Source organism: Aplysia californica, unplaced genomic scaffold, assembly GCF_000002075.1.
Source record: "Aplysia californica isolate F4 #8 unplaced genomic scaffold, AplCal3.0 scaffold00011, whole genome shotgun sequence".
NCBI classification, from domain to species: Eukaryota; Metazoa; Mollusca; class Gastropoda; order Aplysiida; family Aplysiidae; genus Aplysia; species Aplysia californica.
Window position 1 is genome coordinate 1,881,188 of NW_004797281.1, and position 2,992 is coordinate 1,884,179.

At 48.7% G+C, this 2,992-nt stretch overlaps 2 protein-coding genes across 2 annotated transcripts in view; both read left to right on the forward strand.

Annotated features, from left to right (window-relative positions):
• LOC101849098 (nuclear transcription factor Y subunit alpha) overlaps positions 1–2,120 on the forward strand; it is a 34,631-nt gene extending 32,511 nt beyond the window's left edge. The window contains exon 2 of the mRNA XM_035970322.1: positions 200–2,120. Coding sequence (XP_035826215.1) covers positions 863–1,933 — 1,071 coding nt within the window. The 5' untranslated portion in view covers positions 200–862 and the 3' untranslated portion in view covers positions 1,934–2,120. The remainder of the gene's footprint in view (positions 1–199) is intronic.
• Positions 1–2,992, forward strand: part of LOC101859900 — a gene marked incomplete in the record, with an annotated part of 238,499 nt that overhangs the window by 159,572 nt on the left and 75,935 nt on the right.

The following is a 2,992-nucleotide window of genomic DNA, read 5'->3' on the forward strand; positions in this document are numbered from 1 at the left end:
GGGGGGGGTTCCTGGGGACGACATTTGGACAGAAACTGTAACTGTTGACAATAATCCAAGTACGTTGTTGAGTCTGAAGAAATCGGAACGGAAAACAGGGGGTGGACATTATACCAAGGCCTTTTAGTTAGAGGATTTTCATTGTTGCGTTTTGATTGCGTTGGGGCAACGTTGTCTCATTACGTGTTTTACATTACAGGCAGAGGAATCCGAAAAATGTAACAGAAATGTGGCTTCGAATAGACAGCCATAACTTTTAAATGCAAGTCCTTCCGTGTTCGTTCAAGAGGAGAAGAACATTCACCAGTTATTGACAATGAAGGTGTCGTCATCGTCTCAAACTGTTCACACTTTCGTCGGAAGGAAAGAAAGTTAGGCATGTTGACCGTTTTACAAGTTTCAGTAATATGGCGCCCCTAATGATGAGTGAATATTCTGTGGTATAAGTATTGTGACGGATTTTTCGAAGAGATAACTCTGTCTTCTAGTTTGCTATCGTTTTTCTCTTCTGAAGCCTATTGGAGAAAAAAACGGATTACTACTGGTGGTTGAAGAAACCGTAACTGAACTGAAAGACAAATCTGTGTCAGGTGCTCATTTTGAGTCTGTGAGTGCTTCCTTGGCGGTTTTTTAACGAGATGTGATCGTCGTGGGTCGGTTTCCTGGAGCTACTGCAGAAGGACCACCAATAAATGCCGAAAGGTTGGAAAACTTTCTGAACGCCTGTCACCGTTGTTGAATGCTGGACACGGCTTTTGCACCCACGTGTGGAGACTCCCCCACCCACCAGAGCAGCCCGTGCGTCGCCGTGGCAGCGTGAAGTCAGGACCGGGAGTCGGGATCTCCTCCTGCCGCTGGTACAATGAAAAGAGCGAGGAGGGGGAAGACGTACGTAGAGCTTTGCGTGTTTGCGGGCTGTTGCCTCCTCGTCTTCGTCTCCGTCGCGCAGATCCTCGTGTTCAGCCACCGAACCCGGAGCTCCACCGGCCCAGCGGGGATGGTCAGCAGCCTCGCCTCGGCAACCAGCGCCGACGGCAAAACTAGCACCAGCAATGTCAACAAAAACAATAATAACAACGCCAACAACAACAATAAGAACAGCAACAACAACGCCAACAACAATAACAACAACAATGCCAACACGAACAAAGAACTACCTCGGCGCATGCACCTGGTGTCCGGCATGCAGGCCAGGATCCGCGCGCGCACCAAAGTGCAGCAGGAGGTGCGGGAGCTGGAGCGCTCCCTGGCCAAGCTCATGCGGGAGAACTCCATCACCCCGGACGAGGCCAACGCGCAGTTCCGCAGCGAGCTGTACGCCCGCCGGGTGGGCGGCATCATCCAGATGGCTCAGGAGAACGGGGTTTTCCCGCACAAGGTCAACGGCTCGCGTCTCCGGCACAGGGGGAAGAGTCTCCGGCCGTCTTCCCCCTCGGCCGGGTCCATGAGAACGGACAACGCCTCCGGGGATCCGGAGAGTGACGGCGGGGACGCCTATAGTCTGTTCGGGGACAGCCCGGCGGGTGTTGCTGGAGGTGGAAACGAGAATGAAGTGCCTTCTTACAACGCCAATGTCGGCGGCGGTAATGGTGGCGGAAACAAGACGCTGGTCGCGGGGACAGAGCTGGGCCAGCAGCGCGCCAGCAAAGAACAGAATGACGTAATCAAAAAGCGCAAATCTCGACCGGCTCCGTACCGTTTCCGAGACCTGGACGAGTCGGAGGAGTACGAGCTGAAGGCCGTTGTAAGCAACGCCAGCGCCGCCAAAATGGAGGACTTCTACCGGGAGGAGAACGAGAGGATGCAGGCGGCCAAGAGGGCCCAGGCCGAAGGAACGGAGCTCTTTGTGGACGAGGAGGCTCTCAGGAAGGAGAGTGGCACAGACCTCAGGGTCTGCCCGAGGGTGCCCGAATCTTTAGGTAAGCTTGGCTAGACAGAGCTGCCCGAGCCTCATCTACCCGTGAGTGGTTGGTTCGCAAGCGGGTGCTCTGGTGTGATTTGCTCCTTCTTTCCTATTAAACATCTGTCGTCTTTACCACTCATTCTTTTCTCTTTGTGTGACACTCTGTAGCGTCACCACATTTAGTGTTCGGCACTTGCATGGCACATTAAAAGTTTGTGTTGCAAGTGCTGTAAAATTCTTACAAATACTGAACTAAACACGCGGCTCCTTTCTGTGTGCGCTGTTTCCTGAAGCTCGATTTTGGTTGTTTGTAGGGACTGTTTTCGAGCTCGTGTTGTTGACGGAATTCCTCTGTTATTATTTTTTGTACGAATTATTTTATTTTGACAGTTTAATGGGTTCTATGTGTTCTGTGTATGGGTATGTGGATTTTTTCCCCTTTTTTTACTGTCGTTTGGCATTTCATTTTTTTTAATGTTCTGACTTTTTACGATTATCAAAATGTGCCCTATATTTGATTCATGTCGGTACTATTTTTTTTTATCGTTCAGTAGGCTTCTGCAAAGCTGTTGGTATTGTTGTTGTTCTACTTTCGTAGCTATTTCCTTCGTTTCTTTTTTTTTTCTCAAGCATACAGTTCTTCGGTCTTCTCACAGCTCAAACAAAGACAAAACACTGTACTACGTTTTATGCACTCATGGATGTTATACGAGCTCGTAATGCCTTGAGGTCAAAACAAAAAGTAGAAATGAATGTAATGTGATTCTGTACTGCCGAGGTGTCGAGTTTCCTTCAAATCACCCTTCGGGACGATTAATGTCCAACTCTCTATGTCATTTTTTCGGAAGCAGGAGCCCAGCTGTTCCACGTAAATGGGGCAACTATTCAAAATTTTACGAGCCCACGTCTCGATTTACATAAATCATGTACGTCGTGTTGTCCACGAGGAGCCAGTAGTTTGGAATTGATGATTTAGAATGTTGGTATTGATTGTGGTAAACAATGTGATAGCATCGTTTTGTAGTCAGTCTGCGTGTTGTTTTATTTTATTTTGTTGTTGTTGTTGTTGTTGTTTATCAGTTAAAAGTA